The sequence below is a fragment of the Microtus ochrogaster genome, chromosome 10 (genome assembly GCF_000317375.1).
Source record: "Microtus ochrogaster isolate Prairie Vole_2 chromosome 10, MicOch1.0, whole genome shotgun sequence".
Taxonomy (NCBI): Eukaryota; Metazoa; Chordata; class Mammalia; order Rodentia; family Cricetidae; genus Microtus; species Microtus ochrogaster.
This window is the reverse complement of record NC_022016.1, coordinates 65,724,696-65,752,272: the sequence shown is the minus strand read 5'-3', so window position 1 is coordinate 65,752,272 and position 27,577 is coordinate 65,724,696. Positions and strand designations below refer to the sequence as shown.

General features: G+C 42.0%; 1 protein-coding gene across 3 annotated transcripts in view; it reads right to left on the bottom strand.

Moving 5' to 3' along the window:
• The window catches only part of Nfia (nuclear factor I A), a 346,125-nt gene that overhangs the window by 76,274 nt on the left and 242,274 nt on the right, over window positions 1–27,577 (bottom strand). For all 3 annotated transcript variants that reach the window (XM_005353438.2, XM_005353437.3, XM_005353439.3), the window contains exons 6-7: window positions 22,182–22,309; window positions 1,433–1,561 (exon numbers count right to left, since the gene is read on the bottom strand). In XM_005353438.2, coding sequence (XP_005353495.1) covers window positions 1,433–1,561; window positions 22,182–22,309 — 257 coding nt within the window. The remainder of the gene's footprint in view (window positions 1–1,432; window positions 1,562–22,181; window positions 22,310–27,577) is intronic.

Sequence of the window (27,577 nt, the reverse complement as noted above, 5' to 3'; positions counted from 1 at the left end):
GAACCCAGAAAGTCTTTAATGAACAAATGAATGAACTTCCACAACCCCCTCCTCTGAGTCCTGAAGAAAGATTTCCTCTTGACATTCATTTAGCATTTGAACATGATAAACTGAACATAAAAGTGAGGAATAACATGCCTTGGACCATAAATATTCTGACCTAAAGCAGCTTCATACCTGCCATTTCTTGCTATAGTTTAGATGCTCAACTAATGTTAATGACAGGCTCTAATACTAACTAATTTAATGGCTCATTCAGATGTGAATTCTCAGCTTTCTCTATATAATGTGTAATATACATATACCATATATATGTATGTGCACACATATATGCATGTGTGTATGATAAGCATTTGTGACTATGTCATATGTACAAGTGAGGAAGAGTCAGGGAGCCTGATGAGAAAGACATATCAATGAACACAGTATCTCTGAGATGAAGAAACTGAATTTCCTGATAAAGAAATGGTCTCCCATGACGGTGTATTTATTTTTTTAAGTGATATTTTTCACATGTTCTCTGTGCATCCATCTCAAGTACCACATTTTCTTAGGACTATCAGGGTTTTCATAAATGGATTCAGATTTTTGGCCCTAACATTGCAACAAATACCAGTTTCCCCAGGTATATGTCAAAGTAGACAAGAGACTGTAACTCTCCAGGGTGTTTTATGATGCCAACCGGTAGATCACAGTCATGAAGGAGAATCTGATGGAAGGGTGAAAATGGTCACAGTTATTCATACTCCTACCGTGGGAGTTTTATAAATAAACCAATAAATATTTTCATCTTGCAATAGGATCAAGTTAAGTGAGTTGTTGACATTCTCTTGAGGTTTCAGTCTTGTCTTTAACGTGAAATACAAATCATATTTCTTGTGGACACATTTTAATAATAAACTTAAAAGCACATGAGACTAAAATAAGGAAAACATGGCAATGAAAACCAGACAAACTATCTACCACTTCAAAAGGGATGAATGAAGACAACTCGTCACCACCCCAATGCCAACAGCCTCAACACAAAATGCCGCATATGGAAATCGGGCTTCGTGGTAAGAGAAACAGTAAGGATGAGAGACTGGAAAAACATTTATGTGAGACATAGGTAACTGGCCACATGGAAAAAGCACACACTCAGATACATACACACAGACATGCACACACACAACTCGAGGGCACGCTTGATTTGGGCTCAAATTATTCCCCACCTCTGCAAAATCCCACTGCCTCTTTAAAAAAAAATTGTCTTTGTGTCTTTTAAAATTAGGATTGGATGCCGAATCTCTTTGGTCCCTAAAATTTGGAGACTACCCTTGAATAAAAGAATTGATCACTCACTGCAGGGGAGCCCTCACTGCCTCCTCACTTTGCTACTCTGCTCTCAACATTACAATGCTAACACCTTGTGGGTCTCTGTGGAGCAACTCACCTCTGGGTCCTGTAATGACAGGTCGGTGATGCTGTGTGAATGCTGTCCCCAGGGAGGAGGTCTGCGAAGGGGAGGGGCTGCTGAAACCAGACTTCTCCGACTTCTTCAGTGTGGTTGGAGATGGCATGCCTGGCAAGAAGGGTTGATTTGTTGAGGCAACTTTAATCTACATAGCAACAATTTGTGTGATCAAAAAGACAACACGTAGAGTGGAAAAAGAAATAAAAATGGAATTGTTTGTAAATGGAAATTTATGCTGAATTGCTGTGAATTTGCTACAGGAACAAACAGGTAACAGAATGGCTCCCCTTTTAGGTGGTTCTATAATTTATTTCAATTTATTGTATTAAGTCATAGTTTGTTGATTTTTCTCTATATGGGGTTTTCTGTATCTTGGATCTTCAGTGTCCCGTGTAAAAGACCAGCATTTTAAGATTTTTATGTTCATATTTTTAGTTGTGAGCCTTGTCTTTAATGGCTGAGCCATCTCTTCAGCCCATGACCCCAGCTAAGACCCTAAGCAATAGAGGAGAGGGTGCCAGAACTGGCCTTGCCCTGTAGTCGGATTGATGACTATCTTAAACGTCACCATAGAACCTTCATGCAGGAACTGATGGAGACAGAGGCAGAGACCTGTGGCGGAGCATGGGCTGGGCTCCCAAAGTTCAGTTGGAGAGTGTGGGAGGAGTGAGAATATGAGCAAAGAGGTCAAGACCATGATGGGGACACCCACTGAAACAGTTTACCTGAGCTAGTGGGAGCTCACCAACTCCAGCCAAACAGGAAAGGAACCAACATAGGACCAAGCTAGACCCTCTAAATGTGGCATGACTGGGGAAGACTGTGGGGCCACTGGCAGGGCCACCAGGATTTGTCCCTGCTGTTTGTACTGGCTTTTTGGAACCCATTCTCTTTGGGTGGATACCTTGCTCAGCTTGGATATAGTGTGGAGGGCTTTGATCCTTCCTCGGAACAATGTGCTTTGCCCTCTCTGCAGAGGGGATGGAGAGTGAGGTGGCGGGTGGTGTGTGTGTGTGTGTGTGTGTGTGTGTATGTGTATGTGTAGGGAATGGGAGGAGAGGAGGGAGTGGAAACTGGGATTGGTATGTAAAATGAAAAAAGATAGTTTTTAAAAAATAAAAAGGATTTTCGCATTCAGAGTGGTTCTATTGTGGGGAGGAGGAACTTTAGGAGCCAGGTCAAGGGGAGAGGGCTTTAGGTCATTGGGGGCATAGTGTTGGGTGGGATCCTGAGAGCTGATCCCTTCTTCTTGTTCTCTCTTGCTTCCTGGCCAGGAGGTAAGAGTTTTACTAGCTGCATTCTCTCCACCTTGCTATCAGGCACCACACCAGTGAGCCTGGGAGGTCCACCCGAACATGAACCAGATCCTCTAAAACCACGAACCAATATGACTCTCTTCAAAAGCTGCTTTTCTTCCAGATACTTGTTCTAGTAATAGAAATCTGACTTACAGAGGCTTCAACTTTTCCAGGGAATCTGTCACGTGTCTGCGACCTCTGGGACCCTTACAAAGGAAGCTGCCTAAGCACACAAAGACAGCCTCACGTGCAATCATTTTGTCTTGTCAGTTACCGTATTTCAGCACCAAAGCATTTTGCTACCCTTTAAATAATTTAGCTTTTTTTTTTTTACATAAAAATGCCCTTGATAATAGCAGCTCAGATGTTCCTTCAGTGAATTATTTATAGAACAAAAAAAGAAAAGATAAAAGTTTAAAAAAAAAAACCTTAAAAGACAAGCAATTGGGACTGGTTCAGTAAATATGATCTAACCAATGCAAAGAATACTGTACAAGAATAATGCCATGGGAGATATTTATAATATACTGTTGACTGAAAAACCAATTATAACATGGGGTGTTGTAATACATCAATCACAGGATGTGCAACACAATTTAAGTAATTTTTTTCTATGCAGAGAAAGAACTAGAAGATGTGTGTGAACTGTAACCATGTCTCCCTCAGTTGAGTTAAATTTCTATGGTTTTCCTTGCCTTCATTTTGCTTACTTGCCCTTTCTATGATGAACATACATTACCTTTATGCTAAGAAAACACAATAAGAGCTTGTTTTTTAAAAATAGCATTTTTTTTTTGCTCCAGAGTCTAGGGTTTTCACAACATTTCAAACTTAAGAAATGCTTTGGAAAGAAAAATAGTGGGGAAATAATGAGAAAACAGTTCCTTGTAATTACCAGATTTGTGGTGTTCTCCACACCATGCTGACAGACACAACTGGAGGCATCTATCCATTTGGGAGCGTGCCAGTTAAGACAACAGAAATTTGGACGTAAAAATAAAGGAAATGACTTCAAGTCTCCATATCACAGGACAAATCTGGGATTTCAAGTTTCCAGCACAAAACTGGTCTGCACTGCATCAGAAGAAGTTCATTTACACATGTCTACCTGTAACTTTTCTTTTTGTCAATGCTCTTAGAATTATTTGGGCAAACTAGAAAAATAAGTAATAGATTTATTGATATTAATTTGCAGCTGTCATTGAGTAATTTCTAGGACTAAGAACTATGATGAGCATTTTTTATTTAGATACAGAGATGTCCAAATGTCAACTTGTTTGTCTATACCTAAACACATCTATTTTTTAAATCTGAGATTAGCTTGACTCTATAATATGATATCCAAATACATGTGGATGTGAAGTGAGTCTGTTTTAGCCTTCTCTAAGTTAAAAATGTTGATCAAAGGTTGTGAAACATACCAAAGGATCCCAAAGGGTTTTTTTGTGTGTGTGTGTGTGTGTGTGTGTGCATGCATTTGTGTGTATGAGTGTGTTTTTTAAACTCCCTGTACAGATTTCATCTTCACCTGTGATTTCGCACAGAGATGCCACGTTATAACAAAATTTAAGGTTTCCATCCCAAGAGAGAAACAAACTAGTTAGTACATTTCTAGTCAGACGCAAGTATAGAATGGATGGCTGTGTGATTTCATTTTATTCGTACTCCTGAATCAAATGGTTTCTAGGTCAATTCCTACTTGATCTGAATTAAAAACAAAGTCACTAGTTCTAGTGACATTAATTACATTTGTTTGTTGAAAAGTCTACGGACCACACAATACCATGTGCTAACAGGTAGGATACACTGAGGTAATACATGAACACTCACTGCCAGTGACATAAACAAGGTATCATTTAACTACAGTGGGGAAAGCCTTCCAATAAAGAAGGAAATAATAAAACGTTTAAGTGTAGACATATCTCCCAAGTCATTCAAACCTCTGTTGCACAAATGAAGTTTTGAGCTGCCAACGATTCTACACTTTAAAATCTGACGAATTCTTTAAATTCAGTCAGATGCCTGAATTACATGTTAGGAAAGACACAGAAATAGAATAGCAGTGGAAGATGTCAAAACTTTGAAGACTGCAGATTTTATTTTAGTTTCTGAACAATGGAATCATAGTTATAGTTATGGTATTTAACCAACTTTATTGCAGGGAGAAAATGACTGACTCAAGAAAGCTGTGATTTCTTCAAAATGTTCATCTTTTCTCTCCATGTTTGATGTGTAAGAAAGGAACTTTAAGTACAATAGGCAGTACCAAGTAAAGAATGATCAAGTGCTAAATAATTAGTGAAATAGGGGTTTGGGAAAAGTTCAGTGGTTAAGCACTGCCGTTCAAGTATGAGGACCTGACTCCCAATCCAAATCCCAAGAACCTACACAAAGCCAGGTGAAGCCATGCTCACTTAGTCCCCACACTCCTAAGGCATGACGGACGGCCCAGGGAGGAAAATCCCTGCAAGTCTGCAGGCCATCTAACCTGGAGTACACAGTACAGTAGCACAAACAGTGGAGACCTTGCCTAAAACCAAAGTGAGAGGTGAGGCCCACCTGCAGATTGTATCTGACCTCCACATGCACATTGTAGTGTGAATGCACACACTCGCGCATACACACACACACACACACACACACACACACACACACACTTACACACTTTAAGCTCTCCTTGAAAGAGTTAAAAAGGGAAGAAGCTCAATCAGCATGCAAGAACAACAAGCCAGACTGTCTAATCTTCTAAATTTATCCCAGTCAAGTAATGTGAACCCTAAGGCTGTCATGAAGCTCAAAATTACTTTGTGTTTTCAATTTTTAAAGACTTATATTGAGTACATTTCCTTATTATATACTTTAATATTTTTCTACATACATAATGTATGTTCTGGTTAATTTGTTTTGTATACTTAATTGACCAGATGAAATTTCAAAATGCAGCTAAAAATCCTCGATGTTAAAAGCTACAGATCATACATCTTGGCTTTTGCTTTCGGAATAGTTTAGTTTCCGTGCATTACTTTAAAGAAAACTCCTCATTAAAGTCCTTTCACTCACTATCTGTGCACCAGGTGATAGAATTACTGCACGAATGATAACTGGTAGGGATTTCTGTTAACAAACCCAGTCTTTAGTTTGAATGTACTATCCAGAGTAATGAAACTTTAAGAAGACCAAGACCTTAGTTCTAAAGTCAAAAGGCTGAATTCTTCCAATGACTGTGAGGACATAAAGGAAACCCTAAGCTCCGGCGAGGAGTACGGATGGAAGGAGACAGTGACTCCAGCCTTGGAGAGACCTGAGCGCCTTGTTAGACTGAATTTACTCAGAACCCTGACCACAGAAATGGGACTTGCAAAATGTGTGCTGCTTTCAGTTGCTAAGTACATTGCGATATGCCACCTGCAATAGGAACCAATAGGATTTCAAATATGTATAGCAACACCTGCAATGCACATTCTCTAGACTTCCAGAATTTTCTGTAACTTTTACCTAACAAATCCTAAGTTGTAAGGTTTTCTCCAGGATACACTGAAATCAGTGAAAATGACGCTACCTCTTGAAAAGGCTATGACGTTCTTGGAGTCAGGGAAGAGGGGTATAATTTGTGGTTATTTTCAAAAAAGGATTAAACACGTCTGGAAATTGTTATCCCCCCCTCCCGTCGATTCTTGTAAGAAATAGATTTCAACAAATAAGATTAAATGGGATTTTAAAACTCTAAATTAATTCTCAAGGTCTCCTGGAGAAATCAAGACTTACTTTAAGTAATGAAAAAAGGAAACAAGAGAATCATGATGTTAACCATTTCAATCGCAGATTATAGGCTGATCAAAGACTTTGCCCAAGAGCTCTGTAGTGGCAGCTGTGAAAGAATTGCTACAGGAACTAAGAAGTTGTTCCTGCCTGAGAATCTCCCAAAGGGGTCACTTTCAGGATCTATAGGAGCAGTGGGTGTATGGGAGGACATACCATAAACATGAATTTTCCAATGATAGCTGGACAGACATTAAATTAAATTAATTTATGTGTCTGAATGTTTTGCTCGAGTGTATGTATGCATACCACATGTGTACCTGGTACTGTGGGAGTCAGAAGAGGGCTTTGGATTCCCTGAAAATAGAATTATGGACGGTTGTAAACCACTGCGTAGGGCCTGGGAATTGAACCCAGGTCCTCTTCAACAGCAACTGAGGCAGGTGAGTGTTGTTTCTTGGTTGAAGAGCTAGTAAAGATGTCATTTCCCTCTGAGAGTTGCCCCTAAGTAGGTTAGAAGGAGACCCCCAAATGCTTCAAGGTTCATTTATATCAGTGGTTCTCAACCTTCCTAATGCTGTGACCCTTTAATACAGTTTCTCATGTTGTGGTGACCCCAGCCATAAAGTTATTTTGGTGCTGCTTCATAACTGCGATTTTGCTACTGTTAGGAATTTAATGTAAATATCTGATATGCAGGATCTCTGACCGGTGACCCCTGTGGGGTTGCGACCCACATGTTGAGAACTGCTGGTCTATATGGTCTTTGGCACATCTTGGCTATTCTTTTCCATATTGTCAGCTTCTAACACCCAGAGATCTATCTGTGTGATGATCCTTGCTCCAGGTCAATTATCCCTTCAAGCCTAAAGGTTAAACAAGCCTTCATCTCCTGCCTGTCTCCAAGAGAGCTAGGAGACACCTGGTGAAATCAAATTTCTGTACATTAATTGCTTTCAAAAATTGAACTGAGAATAATGAAGCTATAAATTGGAGATTGCCTACTATGTGCTGTGTACTTACAAATATCTGAAGTCCTTACATTTTTATTTCATCTATACAGGTATTATCCTTACCGTCCTACAATCTAATGCTTCAAGAGATATAGACTATGGCACATTAAGAAATTTGCTCAAGATCATGCCTACTGATGGCATTTTAACACCCAGGTCTTGGCAACTTACTGAACAGTCAGGCTGGACAAAACCTGACTGTCGTCTCATTAGTACAAAGTAAGGTACTGCTAAGGTAAAGTTATATGCAGACTCAAGGCAATGTAAGTTAGGCAGATAGGATCTCTCCTTCTTGAAGAATCAAGATGAATACTAACATTCTGGAGTAGAGAGGATCATGGGTAACTGAAACTGCACCAAGCAAAACAGCAGCCTGGGGCTGACACACCACTAGGGCAGGAAGGAGGCGGGGAATCCTCTTGCAGGTGGGAGCAAGTCAAGCATGCCTGGGAATAGCCAGTAGGCTGAAGGATGGCTCAGAGAGTGACTGAGGGGAAGGAGAAGGCAAGAGGCCAGTTAGGAAAGTGGAGGAGCCCAGATTTGAACCCATGCAGCCAAGGCTCAATCTACTTTCTGTGTACCACTTTCCTTTCTGTAAATGCTGGTGACCACTTTTATGACTGGCTTCTTACATGCAGGCTCTTGGATTCAACTACCTTTCAGGTACAAGTCTGGGGAAACAAAAAGCCCAGTTGTGTCTATTAGACTAATAGCATCGGTATCAACTTCCCTGACATTTCTCAAGCTCAGGATGAAGGCTCAGGCACATCTCTTCAATTGATGAATTATGCCATATTCTCTACACTGCCCCTGGCAAGAACAGGGCCTTTCTAGCACCACTGAAACTACTCCACATGATTAGATCGGCTTTGACAACCAGGATGCTAAGGAAGATGCTAACTGGATAGACTAATGAAGATTTTAGGACCATTCTGGTCCAGTTGGTGTAAATACACAAAACGCCATATGAGGGTATGGTTGAAGAGTTTGTTCCTTTCTTAGATTTTTGTACTAATGATAAAAACCATTACGGTTCACTGTAACATAATTTACTATAATTAACATACTAGGTAACCGTGAGGTAGAACATTTGACTATTACCCTCTTTCAGTGAATAAAATGTCTGGACATCACTTTTTATGAGGAAGAGAATCCAATGAAAGGTAAGATGCATCCAAAGCCTATCCTTCTCATCCTGTGTGTATTTTAAAGGACGCTGCGAGAAAACCTCTGGAAGAATTACCATGTCATTGAGATGTCCAGGCTGTTTAAAAGGCTTGGTGACATAGTGATTCCTTCCTTTTTTTTCTTTAAAGAAAAAGGAGTATGGTGGAAAACATTATACTAATCTTTCTAGGGAAAAGAAATAATGAATCTCTATTGTGCTCCAAATATTGTCGTGTAAGTAGAAAGAGCTATGTATAGCTACAGAAAATAGAGCGGAGACACAAGGAAAATGCTACATGGAAACCTGGTTTCTGGGGCAACATGAAGCCTCCTCTTTCTTTAAAAACAAAAAAGCAAAAACACAGCCCAGAGACAAGTTGTGTGCCATGCTTCATATGTATCCAGGAGACAGCATATTCTCTACCTACCCCACTGCCCTAGTCTTTCTTCCCACCATATGTTAGGGGAAGAATTGGCTTTGGCTCAACACAGCAATCACTCCCATTCATAGGAATGTGGGTAAAGAAGAAATTTGTGAGAAAAACAAATGATTTCCTTTGCACTAAAAAAAATGCAACACTGTAAAACATTCTGCTTAGATATACAGTTGCAAAAGTAAACAATAACACCTGTGTTTGGTTTGCATCTGCCTCTTCCAATATGGCCGATGACAGCCACGTGAAGCTACTCCAATGCACATGGGTTAACTTACAAATTCCATTGCTCGGCACCACCACAGTTTGGGTGTCCAGAGTCATGTGAGGCTGATGGTCACAGCACCTCACAGGGAAGATGCATGTGCTGGCATTGAGGTGGAGTCCCCTGGAGCAGCTGTTGTCTGTGTGATGCCAATGGACGTCCTACCTTCTCATTCTGTTGGACAGGAGTGGTAACATGGCTTTCATGGATCTTATTGTGAAAGACAGGAGTGCACAGGCAATTTGTAGTCTCGAGAAGCAAAGCTCGGGCACGGTGTGAAAGGATGGGGAACCCAAAGATCCCCCCTTTCTTTCCCTCTCATCTCCAAGAAGCCACAGTTAGTGCGATCTTCCAGCTTTGTCAAAATCCTTATAGGTGCTTTTCTGAGCAAATAACATTAGCCTCAGTGATGTGAGCTTAAGTGTTTATTAAAATATGCTCCTACCTGTCACTCCAATCATGATCAAACACTTGGAATTTGAGGGTTCAACTGGCAAAACTTAATTTGAAGGCAGTGTGGGGTAACGCTGGCAGGAGGACTCTATTTCCCTTAATATTTCTTGGATACATGGAAAGCACCCATCACTTTATCTGAAGTGAAAAATTTGAAGCTGATTGAAACATTTCATAAGGGAAAGAGAATATAATTTTGGGCCTCTTCAAATTGCTTGAACTGTGAAATCAAGTAATAAACACGAGAAAAGGTTCTGTCAGCGAGAATCTCGGCTTGGTATAGTCAGCGTTTTCTTGCTAAACCTTATTATGGCAAAGCATTTGATGCTCCATCTCTGTACTTGTTCATCCTCACAAATAAACTACTTTGACCTCCACCTGTTACTTAGTGAAGTCTGCCTGCCATCCTTCAATAACCCTGCTCTGTGCCCTGAAAGGCCGTTGAGCAGCAGAGAAAGCAGGGAGATAGACTTGTGCAGTGAATTGAGCTGATATCCTTGTATAACTATCCAGCAATTCACAGCTCAAGACAGGGCTATATAGTAAAGGAAAATGGATTTTTTAAAAAGTCAGTGTTTATAAATGTTGGAAAGAGGTAACGTGTTTTATCATTTGAAGATGGAGTTTTTCACAGAAAGTTTCTCTCTTAGGCTACTATGTAATGCAGACAGCTTCTAACCCATGCCTTATAGGACAATCTGTCTATAGATTGAACCCTCATTTCAGATCGATGAGCCCAAAGGCCATTTTAAAGCTTAAAAATATTTAGCGTCCAAGAATACTCATTACACTGATATTTTGCAAAACAAAACAAACTGCTGGATTTCAGCTACATCTTCATGCATGCAAAAATGCCACAGTATTATTAGCAGTATCTAGTAGACATTTCAAAAACCAAAAGGAATTCTGATAGCAATCACACAAATCCATGAGTCATTGCAGTATCTGGCTGGCTTGCTATTTCCTTTTTAACAACAGTGACTTATCAAGAGGAGTAAGCTGCGTTTCTAATGATGAATGCTGCATTCGACAGAGGAAGGGTGTCTGTCTAATTACATTACACACTTATCTGTGAGGGATCAGCAGCATGTTTCTGCTCCCTGTCATTCTCTGTGACAACATAATGATAGATCCGTTTACTTACGAGTGCAGTTATTAAAAACCGCGCTGTTTTCTTAACTGTCTTCATGTCTTGGAAATATTTTATTAAAAATTACTTATCTGACACTAAGGGTAAATGCTTGGCAGAGCTTTGCATATCAATTAAGAAAATGAGTCAGTTCCATTCAATCAATGTCTCTTGTTGAGTGTCGCATTCAGGTTCGGTGAAACTTGCCTCTTCTCCACAACGCTTTGGATCTGGAGTTAATGACTCACCCTTTCCCCCACTCGTCTTATTTATCCAATTTTTAAAGTTTGGTTTTTTTTTACTTGAACTAAAAACTGCTCATGGCCGACATTTTCTCTGGAGTCATGATTTTACACTTCTTTTTCACATTCACACCTTTTTTGGAAACTCAACACAAGGATCCCATTTTAAGCAGACAACTCCCCGCAGGCCAATCAGGATGGATCGCTAGCTGTGCAGCATCGTTCACAGCTTTTTCTCTTCATGGGATGAACTTTATCCAGCACGTGTGAGGAAAAGGTCTTTATACAGGCTAAAAACAACACAGCAAACCACACTGGGCACTACAACCGGCTATTCTCAACCGAGCGACTACTACGTGTGTCAATGAAAAAGACAAAGCCGGCTTTCTCCACTCACTGATCCAAACGGCGATGGCTACTGACTTGCCCTTGACGGTGAAAAACAGCTAAACACTTTTAGGCCCTACACACATATTGGATATTAGAACCCATGACCTGGCTTACGTCAGCACCTAAGGTGTGCTGGGATGCAAGCAGGTCTGCAGAGTGACTTTGGTAGACTTCACTCTTCATGACACAGCTGACGAGCAGACGATGTGCTCTGGCTGGCATCGATCCACGTAATCCTGATATTCAGAAGCCACTAATGCTGGAAGCTGATGTTAGCTGAATGAACTCTAGGTTAGGCTTGCTAACACGGCAGAAGAGCTGGGACTACATAGGACACTCAGATTAGAAATGGACATGGGGCCGATGCTCTTAGAAGTTCTAACATGCTCAATCATGTCCATCTACACCAAATGGAAACTTTAATTTACTCCTCATTATTTGCAAAGTAGGTGCCCAGAAATTGGAATTATTCAAAATAGAGAACAAGAGGATAAACGGCCCACATCCAAACACAGGTTCTCAGGAGCCTGGTTTGAGTGAGTTCTGAACATCGCAGAGGCTGGTGACACCCACTCTCCACAACCTTGCAAGGTGCTGGACTATATGCAGGCCCTCACATCTAACAAACCAGAGAGCCAAGGATTGTAGCAGCACTGTATTTAATAATCCAAAAGCATCAGGCAGGATTTTAGTTGATAAGAAAGGTGGGGAGGGGATCAGTAATCCTTGATTTTAAAAAGTCGCACTAATGAACTGCTTTTAACATGTACAGTGTTTCCATTTCAGTTAAATTTTTTGCCTCTAGGAAATATTGTAAAATGGAGGGGACTCATGTATGCTGCATGTCTCCCTGCCCCCTTCATCTGAGAGACATACACTGCAGCCAGGACTGGAGGGAACCCTCTCTGCTGGAGCACTCGGAGAGAGCTGTTCAGGAATCCATCAGGACTTGGTCTCTGATTTACTGTGTGCATGTGAGCACTTCCTGGAACCTCCCAGGACGGACTGCACCCATCATCTCCAAATGGGTGGCATGTCTTTGATTAATTGATGAGTTTATGATGTAACTGAAGCCTGTGGATGGATGGAGTTGGATAAATTATTGTAATTGTCTGCAGGAATACAGGTTGCGCACACAGGCCCATCAGAAGCTGATGCCCGGGATAGACAGGGAGACGGGGACTGCAGGGATCTACATGGACCCAAAGACTTCCTTCATCCTCTATTCCCATTCCTCATAGAAAAGATTCCTGCTCCAGAGTATTAAAGAACTACCTTATTAAAAAGCATTGGAAGCCTTTATTTCCACATGAAATATGGTATTATATCCTATCATTTAATATATACATAGATTCATTAGTATGGTAGAAAAACTGAAGGTAAATGAGAGAGAAATCAGCCTGCAAATATGATCCTAAATGATCTGATATCTGGTCACTTTTTAAATAAATTAAATGGATATATGTGAAAAAATTACATATATGTTTCGCTCATATGTTTATATATTTTATGTATATATGCATGTATGTATGTGTATATACAATTGAGAATAATATGTGTTGACATAAAGTGTTGCTTATAAAACACTTAAATATTTAAAATTCCAGCAGCAAGCTAGTGACAAAAATATTAGTCAATGCCTTCTTTCTTAATCAAATTATGGCCTAGTTTATATTTACACTATGTCCGTACAGTAGAGAAATTAAGATCACTACTTAAAGGGAATTTTTCTTTTTATATCAGAGATTAAAACAACTTTGTGTTGTAGTTCAAGAAAATTTTAACAATATCTAATTTAATATCTAAGTAAAGCAAAATATCACATCTGAAGCAATTCTAATCTATCATGTATCTCTGTCTGTCTACCCTTTATCCATCTGGAAGTCACAAACCTATGACAGGGAGATCTTGGTACATATAAGAAATGATTTCTTTGGCTAGCTCAGGATGGTCCCAACTCATGCACTTCACATACTGTGAACTTCCTAGAGGTTGTGCCATCTGCACACATTTTAGGGATGGGGCAGGTGATACTTGGCTGTTGGGAGGAGAAGGACCTGGAGACCAGGTCGGCTGCTGCCCTAGTGGTCAGGGGAGGGCCGGTAAGCAAACCAAGCACAGTGGGAGATTACTGCCCAAGCCAATGAAGAAACTCCCAAACTGTGAGGTTTTCTGTCTCCCACATCCGTTCAGTCTCAGCACCGACTTAACTATTCCCCCCTTTGCTTCAGTGAGCTGTACTCACTGAGGCCAGCTTTGACCTTGCTTATTTTTCCATTTCACTTTCCACTTTGCACAGAGCTTTGTAGGTGATATTTACAGATGCATACAACATGTTTCCCATTAAATGCCTTAGCATTATACCTCCTGTAACACTTCAGAGTTCTTCTAGTATTCTCAAAAAAAAGATATACAATATTTCAATTTGTGTATCAATTTAACAAGCTCTAGGGCTTGTTAAATGTACCTCATGTATACTGTAGGCATCCCATAGATAATGAGAGATACAGTACTTTGCACATAGTGGAAAGTCAGTAAATGGTAGCTTTTGATTTCTTCATAACATTATTTGATGTTCTCAGAGCTGAAGTAGAAGGTGGGGCTATTTTGTTGTTCCTGACTCTTCCACATGCAAAAATCCAGAAAATCTAGAGCAGTCTGCAAAGATTGCAGATTTGATCATGGGAGGAAACAAAAATTTTAGAGATTTTTAATTCCTAATTTCTATACATTTTTAGAAAGCATTCTGTCTTTTTCGTATTATTCTCTCTCAAACAAGCTTTCCAAGGGAGTGGGGCTGGAGGGGAGTCAGCTTTACCGCTCCTCTCTTCCTTTTGCAGGTCTCAGGCACACACTGAGCCAACAACACCTGGGGATGGTGACAGGCACAGGGAGAGAAGAGTCCCAGGTGAGCCTCGCCAATCAGCAGCATCATCTTTGCTATTGTTCCATTTTAAGATATTTCTACAGCTCACTTTCAAACGTGAAACTAAAGGATTCTGGTGTAATTTATTTATTTACAAAGGCCCAGCTGAAAGGCAGTATCTGTTTTCTTGGGAGCTTCAGTATTTAAAAAATTGAGCATCTGGGTTCTCCAAAGCCAATGAGGCTCCCCCCACCCATTCCTTCATCAAACGCGCTCAGCACTCTGATCTCAGTGTTTGACCGGATTCAAAGGACAAGATAGGATACACATGGTCTCCAGCTTCGTATTTATTTATTCAACAAATATTGATTGAATGTCTGTCACATTACCAGGCGCTGCAAACAGGCTTTGGAAGAAAAACAACAGTAATTTTGTTGAGCATGCTCTGCCATATATGCAGGTGGTACACAATACAGACTGTGTGGATGCGAGAAGACATGTTTTTCTTCTAGTAGATAGCTTTTTAGATTTCAGTAAAAAGGGTTGCTTTAGACCCTTTTCTGACATTAAGAAAACAGCCCTGATAAAAAGGTAGGCACATCTCTTGCAGGGTGGTGAGAGTACCCGTTTTGTAATGGTACTTTTCTGTAGTACCCCTTTATTTAGGTGAGATTTCTCTGATAAGGGTCATTAAGACAGACCCTCGTTCTCTCCTGATGCTCAGGGGCACAGCCTTCCCTAACGAGCAGGTGCCGATACTAAGCAGATAATGGGGGGAGCACCCTGCCACAGAGTGATGCTTTCCCACTGCTCCATAAATGCAGAGGAAAAGCCAGGACATTGATCCCACGGCAGTGTTCTGTGACGGCAACTCTTCCCATTACTGCAGGGGATTGTGGGAGATTTAATCATTTCCCCTAATTTATGCGAGTGCAGCAGAGTGTCTGTGATCAATGGACTATTGTTACCAGTCTGACGCTGTTCTATTGGCATGTATAACGGGTCCTATATGTCTCAGCTAGATGTATGAGTTGGTAAACTCCCACCCTGAAAACTGAAGAGTGGCTGTAGGCAGTCAAATGGGACTGGCAGGTGTGGGAACCCAGACAAGCCCCACAGGTGATTGTTGTTTCGTTTTGTGACAGTTTCATTAGTTAGCCCAGGCTGGCCTTGAACTGTTAAGCCTCCTGCCTTAGCTTCGCAGATGCTAAGTGCAAGACCATGCTTCGCTTCTAATAAACGTCTTAAAAGGCTGCAATGAACTAATGCTACTCTCAAAATGCAATTGTGCATATAGTCATTGAGACTTAGTGTCCCAGTTCTGCAAATCTGGGGCCACCAGCTAACTGTTTGCCAAAATAGTCCTCTATAGATGCTTTTAAAATGGTTTTGAAATGTATTTATTTATTTAATAACATTTTATAAGAACAGAGGACATACTTAATTTTGACCTTTAAAAATGAAATCAACTTATCCTGGAAATAAGTTTATCTCTGAGAGAAGTTCATCACTTATTACATTTAAAAAGTAATTGCAATTAAATATATTAGTTAATCAAGTTTGGCTTTAAGACTTGCACTGAACTGTTTGAAATTTACAACATTTTGACTGACATAATTGTGTCTATTAATAGTTTTATCATCTTGATGTGATTATACTTATAATGTATATATATATATATATATAAACATAATTTAATGCATTCAAATTTTGAAACATTTTCTATATGAGAAAGTTCAAACAGTTCATTTTTTATTGTGTGTTTTAAAGCAGAGTTTCATCTAGTCCAGGCTGGCCTTGAACTCATTAAGTAGCCAAAGATGACCCTGAACTTGGGATGGGGTGCTGGAATCACATATGCCACTATAACCAATTTTAGGTAGCTTCTTAACCCTACAGTTAAACAGCACTGAGTTTCATGGACAAGTGTTACAGCTTCATACTGAATTCCCTTTAGATCTACTGAAATGGTATGACATACTCAGTGCAGGGGCAGCCTCAAGTCTGGAAGCAGCACAGGCAGACAATCTGAAGAGCCCTCTATTTGGGGGATATAGAGAACATGAGGGAGGGTCATAGGGCAGCTAAGAAGTGACCACACAGAGAAGAAATATATTATTCCAATAATTAGCATAATTTATTTTGTGCTAATTATTGGAAGGCTAGTCTCTTTCAAGTTTGGAAATGTTTCTCAGCAGGATTCCATCCTAAGCCCAGTGTACTGGCCACTTGTTAAAGACACTGACCCTATTTCTCCACTGAGATTTATAGCTCTTTTAACTGCTATCAGTCTGTGCCCTCAATGTCCCAGGGACAAAAGTTCACGTGATTGGAGGATATTAATTTTACAGAGGACTTTGGCTTCTTCTATCAGCTCAGTTGAGAGTCCTGACTTAAGAGACAGAGATGGGGCTGAAATAATAGTATTGTTGTATTATTATTGTTGTATAATAGTATTGGCAGTCACTAAGCCCCGAGGGTTTTCAGAGGTTTGATCTTTGAGACAGGGACTCAGTGAGGTCTTCTTTGTATCTATCCTAGAATATTGCACACAGTTGGCTCTTGATAAAATTCCATGACTTGATCTGACTCATAGTGGTACGATGAGCAGAGGCCTAAATGGGGGAAGGTGGGAGGGAACTGGGGACGAGGAGGAAGAGACACTTTTCTTTATTGTTACGAGGGTCAGCAGCTGCCTAGTATGTGAACCTCTCTGATCCCTATGAAAACGGGTGGGCTTCTATCAATTGGGGTAGGTTTTAAACCACTGCTGCTAAACACAGGGAGAAAGGCTTGATAGCATAACATTTAAAGGTAACTGCCTTTCAGATAATTTGGGCAAGTCCCACAGCCGTGAGATCTGGCTGGTCTCTGATGCATTTCCGAGACACTTCCTGTGGAACTCACTGCAGGTCCTCCGAGGCTCGGTACATATGTATGGTACATACGTGGTTGTATATGAGAAAAATGGAGAGGGAAGAGTAGAGATGTCCAGCACTAGTGAAGCAGGGAGATGATCTCTCCAAACCAGATAATCTTAACTATCTACAACACCTCAGAAAAACAGAGCACCGCTGAGGTCCATGATACAGGCCTCAACCATCATGCATTATTTTTTATAATTTTCTGTGAAACAGCATAGAACCAAATCTTATTGACAAATAACTATCCATATATATGGAGGAAAAGTATAGTGTTTTGATGCGTGGACATACTGCCCACTCACTAAGTCAGGGAAATTAGTGCCTCTGTCACCTCAAACGATGACCATTTCTTTGTCATAGCAACAGTCAAACTCCTCGCTTTGGGTTATTTTGAGATATACATATCACTAAATGTACCATTATTATCACATGTCATGTAGCATATCATTGAATGTAGTAGCTTTACTGTGTGACAATGTGTAGTTTCCTATTTCGCTGTGACGTCCAGTGTATTGACCACTGTCCCCTCCATCGTCACTTCCTCCTTTCCACCCTAACTGCCAATAAGCACTATTCTTTTCAATTACCTTTTAAAAAGTATCTGGTTTATTTAAAGGAAACCCCGTTAAGGAGAAGGCTAGTTGGAATATAGTTTGACGCCCTACTACTGATCAATGAGAAGCTTGGCTGAGTCTTAGCAATTATTTTTCCTACTATTTGCCGGTAATTAGATTTGACTGGAAGCCTTCAGGTTAAGAATATAGGAAATACCAATTTTTAGAGGATTGCTGGCAGCAAATTTTGCTGTTGAGTGTATAAGAAAGCTCCTCTCTCTGCTTCATTCCCTCCTCCAGTCAATATTTATTGAACACCTATTATGTCCTACACACTGTTGTGGGTTTTAGGGCTACAGCAGTGTAAAAGACTAAGCCACACTCTGAGGGAGTGCACATCCTAAGGTGATAAGAGAGGCAGCATGGGTAAGGAAGAGACAATCTATGAAGGCAGAGATGGTGAACACAGGGCCTCTCTGACATAGCATTTGAACAAGTTCTAAATACTGAAGATTATTTGATTTTATGGATGATATGACAGATATTTCATCATTAACAGTTCATACTCTGCCTATATATATACTGTTCTATGTGTATTTAGTAGCTCATATCTTTTTTTCCTGACCTAGGTTCCATGATAAGAGTTTGAGATAAGGAAAGCAGGGAATTTTCAGGTCTTTCTAGCGAGTTATTTATGATTTTTATTATGACATTTTTAACTTAACTATGACCTTGAAGGTCATACTTCAAGGTTCAACAAGACCTTGAAACATTAGCTTAAGTGATCATGCTCAAGAGGTTAAATACAGAAGTGAGCTTATATCTTGGCGTCAACTTTGGTTCCAAAGACAGATCCTGGCCACAGACACACCATCAGTGTGGGCTTAGGCAAGCTGCTCTCAAAACAAACAAACAAACAAGCAAACAAACAACACCAGAGTCTGCACATTGTAAAGAACATTAACCAACAAACACAGGCACAGCTAGGACTTTGCCGCAGCCCTTCCTAATCATTTGCATCATCATCTCATGGCCGACTTGTCACCTGTGTAGACTGCACAGCCATCGACGGGATGTGAGTTCTGACGGACAGAATTTCACGGGGCTCACGTCACAGTGCACGACCAGATCCAGTCCTACCAGGTTGTGAGACAACAGGGGAATGAAACCAAGCGGAGGGACGCATGGAGCACTGAGAAGCAGAAGCCAGCCCGAGACTGCCTAGCGTTTCAGACGAGCATCCTGGCCTGTGGGTTGCTGCACAGACAGGCAGAGTCGGGCGCCGGGAGTGCTGAGATGAGCCATTTGAAAAACATGTGCGTATTTTACCGGAAGTCTGCACCGCTTCACTTTTCACCGTCTTCCTGTTGCTGAGGGAAGTCTCTCCTGGCCACCTTCAGGCCTCTATACTTAGGGAGCCCTGGAAACTCAGGGAGGCCTATCCCAGACGCCGAGCTCTCGGAGAGGAGCGGGAGGACAGCCTTGCTTCCCGTGTCACATCAGAAGCATAGACCCAGTGCCCTTCATACTTGTTGGGGAGAATTATCCCAAGCGAAGGCTGCCCATGCATTTGGATATACATAATTCCCAACATATTTCTGAAGGCAATTTACATGAGTGAACCACTAAAAGCCTCCCACTTAATTAACTGTACCCCTGGGGAAAAGCTATGTAGGCCCGGATAAGTGTGGGAACAACATAAAGGTGTTCTCTGTGCCAAAAAGGGGATTGGGCTTGATGGAAAATCCCCAAAAAGGACCATCTGGCGGCATAAATTATCCATTTAAAGTGGCTGGTGTGAGCTAATGACACCAAAGTCGCCATGAACATGTGCAACATCCCTCCGTCGTGTTTTAATGTCCCCTCAGGCCCTGTTTCAATTATGACTTTCTATGCTGAATATGGCCAAATATAAATTCATCCACTACGCTCTCCAGTCCTCACAAATATATTGCCATGAGATTGCATTTTTCTTTAATGAAACAAGGACAGACAATGGGCAATCCTTTCAGGAACATGATTTCTTTAAGAAGAAGGAAGGGGAAAAAAAATCTCTCCATGCAAAGAGGATTTAACCGTTAAACCTAGTTATCTGATGGCTGGCAAAGGGTGCGGAGACACAGATGTTAGGATTTAGAAACATTTGACTCGCAATGTGTAGGTATGAACGGGAACCTCTGTGAGTAAGAGAATTACCAGGCCGAAGTGTTCCGTCCAACTGGACACCACAGCCCCCAAATATGCCAGAGAAGAAGAGGAGGAGGCTGGGAGGGCTGGGCTCACTGTGCGGGGCTTTGTGTCTGTCAGGGTCATCAACTAGCTTCAGTACACATGGGACATGTGAGTATAGCCTCCTGCACACATGTTCCACACCTGTATACTTCATTCTAATTGTCACCAAAGCAGGGCTCAACAAAGTTTCCCATCTTTTAATTTTTCAGTACACATAAAGTTTCCATCAGCGCTACACAGGGGGCACAGTTTACTGGCAATGGAAGTCAGCGTTTGCATTCTCGCCTGACCTGGCTTTATTTCTTAGGCACTTTAAGTGCTGGCTGATATACGTGTGGACAAAGAGGAGGGATGAGCAGCCTGTTGAGGACAGCCACCACACCTGGAGTGTTGCGTGGGTGACGTTCAGAGACAAGGACACTAGCAGATCTCGGCACCCCCGGTGCCCCTCACAACGCACAACACAAGATGGTCTGCTCTGGTTCCGCGCCTGCTCTAAATCCCCTGAAAGCAGGAGCCACTGCCGCGTCATCTACCCTGGAGTTCTCGGAAGTGGCATCATACTTGATCCAGAAATTTCAACTGAAGTTTGCTGAGTGGGTAAACTCAGGAGCTATGTGAGGGCACTGGGCAGAAGGAAATCACACAGGAGTCTTACATTTTCACAAAGGAACAAGATTAAAACAACCCAGTCGGTAGGGCTTGGGGGTTCATTGGTACTTGTTTTCAATCAGGACAGAATGCAGCTAAGGTAGGGAGGAGGCGCACACTTCTGTGAATGTCAGACTTTATATCGATTGTGGAAACTCCCATGATCAGTATCCAGATGGCTCCATCACCCTAAAAGCTCCCTTCTGTGGCTTCTTTATAGTCATATAAAGCCATCTATAGCCATAGAGTTTGTATATTGAAAAACTGTTGGGGAGGAGAGGGAGGTGTAAGCTTGGAAGATGAGGGGCTAGTTCCAAGATTTTCTTGGTGCCCGTCTGTTCTTGCAGGCAGTTACTTTGAGACTGGAGTGAGGAGGGATAGCCCGAGAATTTGTTCTTTTTTCTCTGTATCCCTATGTGCTGGATATAATTCTTAAGTGGACAACACAGATCACTTCACTTTATCCTCAAGAGCACTGAAGCAGCTCTTACTACGGTCAGGTTGGGTTTGACAGGAAGGCCGTGCAGTCTGGCTGTAAGCACACAGCCCTGTCACTGAAGCGAAAACTGCACTTCAGATGATTCCCAAGCCCCTTTATCTTTTATCTATCTGACTTGTATTGACAAAGGCATTGGAGCTCATTCCCCAAGCTATATGGAGGTTAGATGTTAAGGTTTGACTTGTATTGACGAAGGCATTGGAGCCCATTCCCCTAAGCCACATGGAGGGCAGAATTTAAGGCCTCCAGAAGCCGCTGATATCATAATTGCTCTGAGATTCTACAGCCACTGCTGATGACCCCACGGTTAGACCAACAGAAATGTACCCAGGTTCGTGCAGACAGACATAAAAGTAGTTGTAGTGTTTAAACAATCATGATGGAAACCAACAACAAGGAAAAAACATCCAAATGTTCGTATGTTATAAAAATCCAATGTAATCTGTGGCATAGAAGACTTGTTCTGCTTTATACTGCTATCCATAGATTTGGGAAATTTGATAATTTTCCTTATAAATACTAGAGCATGCTTTAAAAAAAACAAAAGGCGTGTATGTATAAAAACAAAAGAAAACCGCCACCCTGGCTACTCAAGAAGCTGAGGCAAGGGGAACAATAAAGCCTAGAACTTGAGTCCCCTGTGGGCTACACAGTGAGAGACCTCAGCTCAACAACGACCAAAGCAAAATGAAACACATGTGGGCTCCATGCAGGGGACAGCCGTGAGTGAGAGACACACACTCGTCTGCCTTTCACTCCGGCTGTATCTGCTGTTCTCTGCTGCTGTGCTTGTGAGGATAGGACCACGTGTGCATGCTCTCTCCTTCCCGCTCATGACCGTCCCCTGCTCACCTGGCTCAACTTCGTGCCATCCACTGGACTGACTGCCGCTCCCCGGGGAGCGCCCTTGGCCGGTGTAAAATGGTTCTTCACCAGGGCTGTCCATTTCGTCCTCCACAGACTTGAGGCGCTTGGTAGAGCTGAAAGAAACAAAGAAGAGCCTAAGCCACCTTTCTCCTGGACACCTCACTGGAAAAACGTGCAGTTCTAGGACCCTCTGCAGGCTCTTGTGGAGTTGTGCAAATGGACGTGGTTACGCAACCTTGGCCTATGTGCCCAAGCCCTGGCTTTGTCTTTACTGATCAAGTTGTTGCGACCCCTCCATTTGGTGCCTTGTTTTCTTTGCGGAGTCAGTGGTTGGCTTCTGCTTTGGCTTCCACTTAGGAAGCCCAACTATCCTAGCTCCATAGGTGTGGCTCAGGTGTGGTCATTAGCAGCATGTCTAGAAACTTAATTCAATTCTCTGCAGAAGCCCCCAAAAGGTTAAAAATAAGTAAATAAAAAGCAGGGCTCATTATCTTTCTAGGGATGCTTTGATAGCTTGGGGGGCATTTTTCATCTTCCACTTGGATTCGTTCATTAAAAAAGAGATATTTACTACACATCACGTAGTCCGGATACTCCTTTAGGCACCAGAGATAAAATGCCAAACAGAATGGCTCAAAATAGCAGGAAGGAGTGAGTGCTTTGCCTTGAGATAAGGAAGCGCACAGACATACAGTCGTCTAGGGGCTTTTATGTCCTACACAGAGATGAGAAAAATGACAGTTTATTTCATTCGTGTGAAGGAAGACTCGGTTTCTATAGAAGTATGACAGAGGAATTTTTGCGGTATATTTCTTTCCTTCGAGCTGAAGAGCGACTGAAGAACCTCCCCACTGTGAAGTGTGAGGGTTGGACAGCAGGGGCGCATCGCCTGCTGCTGATGTCTGCTCTAGTGAGCGGACAGAGAGGGCCAGGAACACACTGCTGCGCACGCAGGTCTCCCACTCTGGGCAATGGCTGTGGGAAGCCTCCTGCCCACGTGTCAGGAGGAAGGACTCGCCCTGGGTTTCAGTCACCAGACACTGGCTGTGTAGCTCCTCCAGCCAGGGGCAGCACTCAGACGTGGAACAGTGTGGTGAGCCAGACATGGCTCTCCAAGAACAGAGATGGAGAGGCCCAGGGAAAACAGAGGGGGCACGAAGGATCCATGCACTGGCTGCGGATGGAGGAGAGCCAGTAGTTAGACCTGGAGCTTGGGAAGGGCTCCTCAGGGCAGAGGGGCTCCTGAGCTGTGTGTAAGGGCTAATGAGACGGCAATAGAAACAGGAAGTGGCTAGAGTAGGCGGCCCCCACTAATGCACAACTCAGGCACTGTATGATTTTAAAAATATTAAAACCCTCGGTATTTTTTGGCAAACTGCCATTGTCTCAAGTTTCATAAGTTTTTTTTTTCTAACCTTGACCTTTTTTCTTTGCCCCATGACACTTCCCTGCCTCAAAATCTAAGAGGTTAATGTCTGGCCCCTGGGGTCACAGCGGAACCTAGAATGGCAGGGCAGCATCCATCCTCACTGCTGAGTTCATGGTATAAAGGTCACCAGACACTGAGTAACATCCCAAGAACAGGTGCCTGGCAGCAGGGGCATAAGCCAGGTGTGATACACATAAAACTGCTCCTGAGATACTGAAACCAATAAACCAATGGAGGGGCCCAACAGACGAACATGGAGGTCAGAGAGGATACTGTAAGTCTGGACTTTATCCTACAAGCAACAAAGACTTCTGAAGTCCTCCATAGGTGTGACATGGGAGTTACATTGGGGAGAAGTGGCTGGGGAGTGCAGAGAACAGACTTGGGATGGCAGCAGGAAAAAGGAGGGGTTATAACCTGGGTAAGGGGAGATAATGTTACTGCCACAGTCTGAATTTTAAAATGCACAGGACACAATTTAGGTAAGAAATTTAAATCATTCACGTGGGTGGTTCAGTATTTTTAGGTTTTAAGTTCTATTCTCATTAAAGCCAGATTGCAGGGAAGCAGCCCTCTGGTACCATGCTAATTTAGGACTCCAGGTCGGGTCTGAACTGCCTGGTGAATGGTCTTCCTTTTTCTGGAAGTTTGGTGAAAAGTAACCACTTGAAAACCTTTTCTGCTTTATGTAAAATGTGGCGACGGCATGTTCTTTATTTGCAATTATACATACTACATACAGAAAACTAATTTCAATATATAAAAAGCACAAGCCCCTAGTGTCTCTCAACACAATCCTATTATCTCTTTTAGTGGAAAATACAAATGTTCTAACCAACTGGTTCCCCTTCTTGCCTTGCAAGCAGGTAGCTAGGGGCCAAATTTAAAGCAAATCTCTTGGTCAAGGTTCTTGATCTAATAAGGAGTGCCCTCCTTTCCATATGGGTTCTGGCTTCTTTCTCTACACTTAGTAATACTTGTGTTTTAAAACTGTCAGCCACTTGAAATCATCTTGCAACTTAGAAGACTGTAAGTTGGGTGAAAACCTCTGGTATACTCCAGTCAGTCAAATACCAGACTTGCCTGTTCTGGTAAGACTGCAAGAGCTGTGGGGATGCAGTTAGGATCCCCCCCCCCCGGGAGTGGTGCTCCCTTGATATTCCATGGTTGTTCTATTACTACACAGAGTTTTATGTATGCGGATGACCAACAGGACTAATTGGATCCTGCTCAAGTGCACCCTACACAACTGACTACATGTTTTACAATGACAGTTGTGATGTCCGGGGATAGACGTGACGTGCTTACTGAAGGAAGTTCCCAACTGCACCCAGGGGGCACAGATACAGGTTGACATGGCTCAGGGAGTAGCAGATTCATTTCCCAGGAGATTTCTGTACCTGCTGGTGCTCTAACCACCCTCCCCCAGACTCCTTTCCTTGCTTTTCACGTGTATCCGGATGTGATCATTTATCTGGCTCTGGATTCGACCCCCAACACGAAGACTTTTAGAGAAACTGATTGGCAGAACTTTGAGGTCTTGGGAATAAGAAGTGCAAGTGATGTCCACTGTATCCTGGCTGACAACCCAAGGATTTTCCATCTTTTTTATCAGTATCATTTTTTGATCTCTAGTGTCTACTCCAGTCAGATTATTTTAAGTACTCCAAAGCTTCTATGACAAGGGATCAGCCAAGCATCTATAGTCAATGAGATCCAACCCCAGAGGTCAATTCCACTGTGTGCTGCTCTTTCCTTGTTAATATATTTCTGAGTTTTAAAACTTTGGGATTTCTTGAGAGTGTGCTAGTAAAATTCAAGTGTGAACTGCACAGGTGGGGATACCTGAGCTTGCGTACGAGGACATTCAGGATGGACACAGGCTCAGCATCTGCAAGATGGATGTGTGGTAGAAGGACAAGAGGATCCAAGAAGAAGGAAAGTTGGCAGTGCTAGGAAGGATAGGCAGGAGGCTTCCGAGACACAGTTACTCATCCTATGACCTGCACATGGATGACTATCATGACAAAGTTCTTTAGAATAAAATGCTTATTCCTATTTTTATCCAACTTTTCTGTGATTTTGGAGGTGCCCATCCTGCTGCAATATAAAACACACGGGAAACACAGCTCATGCTTATTTTGTTTACTTTATCTTCACTTTTATAAATGAACTGGTCCTTGATTCTGTCTTTTGATCCTGACTGTCTAATACAAGGATTCTATTGCATGCTTCCTAATACATGAGACACACCTTGCTTTGTACCCACAAGGCAAAAACCATTCCCCTTGCTGAGTGTTCACATCAACCAATCTGAACATCTCCACCTGTCAGTGTGCAAAGCTCCTCTGATTTGTTTTGGTGCCCATGGTGCCAAGTAAAAATACTTTGTGCCTATTGTTTGCTTCTGAGTTGGAGAAGAGACACTGTCCTTCAAAGGGCATAGAGCCAGACTGGGAGGAAAGACAAGCTTATGCCACTCATAAAGCAATGATACTCAGACAACAGCCACATGGACCAGGGTGAGGTGGAGACTCGAGATAACTGCTTTGCTGGGACCCCACATTCTATGGTTTCTGGATACACCATTGTTACTAAGACAATTCACTGCAAATAGCTATGCTTTGTAAATTGAAGAAGACCCAAATTTGAATGGTGACCTGTCTCTACTAGGGCTGTGGCCCTGAAAAGCTCTGAACTACTCTGCGTGCCGGTGGCTCCAGGGCTGCAATGGCAAACTTGTCTGCTGGAGACAACTAAAACTTTTTTTTTGTATGTGATTCTGGGCCATTCATCAAGGCATATTTTCTAATGTGATGCAGATAATTCTGTTGAGTCTATATATTGAAGGACTTTTTTTTTCTTTATTTTTTTCATCACTTTATTGTGGGCAGTGAGATGCCTCAACAGGTAAGGTGCTTGCTGAGAAAAGCTAATAACTCAAGTTCCCTCTGGGAAACTCATGTAAAGGTGAAAGGAGGAACTGACTCCCAAAAATTTGTCCTTTAGCTTCTAGTTTACATCCTTGCCAGCACACCTGAGTATATTCCGTCTCTCTTTTTCCTCTCTCTCCCCTTCTCTCTCTCTCTCACACACACCTACACACTAATAAAACAATAAATAAATAAACATCTCAGGAAGAGAACAACAAAAGAAAATCAAACATTACTAAGTTATTAACTAGTAATATTTATAATTAACTCCTTATCAGGACTAGTTATTTGCAGAATAGGAGTGTGTGGAAGGACAGGAAGAAAAGGACACTGCAAGAGAGGTCCATGGGACAGAGGCTCACATGTGAAAAACAAGTCACCCATGCACTTTTAAATTAAGCTCCACCCGTAAGTATTTACAAAGCTTTTATTGTTGACAGAGTGCACTGTCTCTTCTGGCAGCAAATATTAAAAATCCTCCAAGTGTATTAACACCCAAATGTATTCTCAATTTCCTTTTTCTATTATAAATGCATTTGGGATTTGAGACTTTCGTTTTCTTGTGGAGGTGATACTGTAATGAACCAAGGAGGACATTTAAACAATGCTGAAGATATAATACAGTGTTAGAAATGACAGCTTGATTTATCTTCAAGTTGATGCTTAAGACATTGTTCATAAAGGTAAGGTAGATTCTCACACCAAGGAGAATGTCCACGCTCTGGGCGTTATTTTAAATCATAAATGTCTAACAGAAATCGCATTTGATAAATGTTTTTCTGCAAAGCCACAAACATGATTGGCAGCCCTACTCTGCTCCTTTCTTTGCTGTCACAGTCCAGTGCTAAAGCCAATTTGTTAGGAACGCCATGGCTCTGATGCCTAATCCCCTGCCCGCGGTACAGGTTATCTAGAGACAGCAGGGTCTTGCAAAGTGCTTCTCCAGATGTTGGCTCTGATAGTTAACTAAGGGTATCAGGAAGTCTGGCACTCACAGGAAGCTGTGCTTTCCAACCTTG